The sequence below is a fragment of the Rhinopithecus bieti genome, unplaced genomic scaffold (genome assembly GCF_001698545.2).
Source record: "Rhinopithecus bieti isolate Rb0 unplaced genomic scaffold, ASM169854v2 repeat_38971, whole genome shotgun sequence".
Taxonomy (NCBI): Eukaryota; Metazoa; Chordata; class Mammalia; order Primates; family Cercopithecidae; genus Rhinopithecus; species Rhinopithecus bieti.
In genome coordinates, this window is record NW_016841664.1 from 1 (window position 1) to 763 (window position 763).

The 763-nt window shown below is 62.9% G+C and overlaps 1 protein-coding gene across 1 annotated transcript; it reads right to left on the reverse strand.

Moving 5' to 3' along the window:
* Positions 1 to 6: 6 nt before the first annotated feature.
* Positions 7 to 759, reverse strand: LOC108525003 (galactoside 3(4)-L-fucosyltransferase-like; the record flags this gene model as incomplete). The annotated part of the gene is given in 2 exon segments (XM_017866064.1): positions 7 to 258; positions 261 to 759. Coding segments are annotated over 2 exon segments (751 nt in total), but the record flags the coding sequence as incomplete, so codon positions are not given.
* Positions 760 to 763: the final 4 nt, after the last annotated feature.

The window sequence follows — 763 nt, forward strand, 5'->3', positions numbered from 1 at the left end:
GGTAGCGGGCGTGGTCCTTGTCCAGCTCCTGCAGGTATCGGGCCAGGTCCTTGGGGCTCTGGAAGTCGTCCACGTGGATGAAGGCGTCGGGCGGCAGGAACCTCTCATAGTTGCTCCTGCTGGGGCCCAGCACCACGGGCACGGCCCAGGCCTCCAGGGCGTTCCTCCACAGCTTCTCGGTGATGTAGTCAGGGTGCAAGGAGTTCTCGAAGGCCAGGTAGAACTTGTACCGGGACAGCGTCTCCATCATGGTCCCCTGGGCAGGGGCTTGTGGGATTTTCCGTACACATCCACCTTGAGATGGGCCTGCAGGCTCTGGTAGTAGCGCACCCTGGTCGAGTCCGGATTCCAGTTGGACACCGCCCAGGCCACCAGCTCGGTCTTGGCCGAGAGGTTGAGCGGTGGGTGGGCAGGCTGGCCGGACCACGGCTCCAGCCAGCCGTAGGGCGTGAAGATGTCGGAGTCGCTGCGGTAGGACATGGTGAGATTGAAGTATCCGTCCAGGGCTTGCAGGTGCCAGCAGTGGCTTGGGGACTCCATGCTGAACCAGATCCAGCGCTGCCCCTGCCGCCTCGGGGAAAGTGGGAGACGTGACTTAGGATTGGACATGATATCCCAGTGGTGCACGATGACCGCGTCTGCCTGTGGGTACACCTTGCGGTCGGCAGTAATATGGCAGTCGGCCGTGCCAGGCACCATCTCTGAACAGCGGGACAGAGCCACGGGGGTGTGGAAAGGCCACGTCCACAGCAGGATCAGGAGA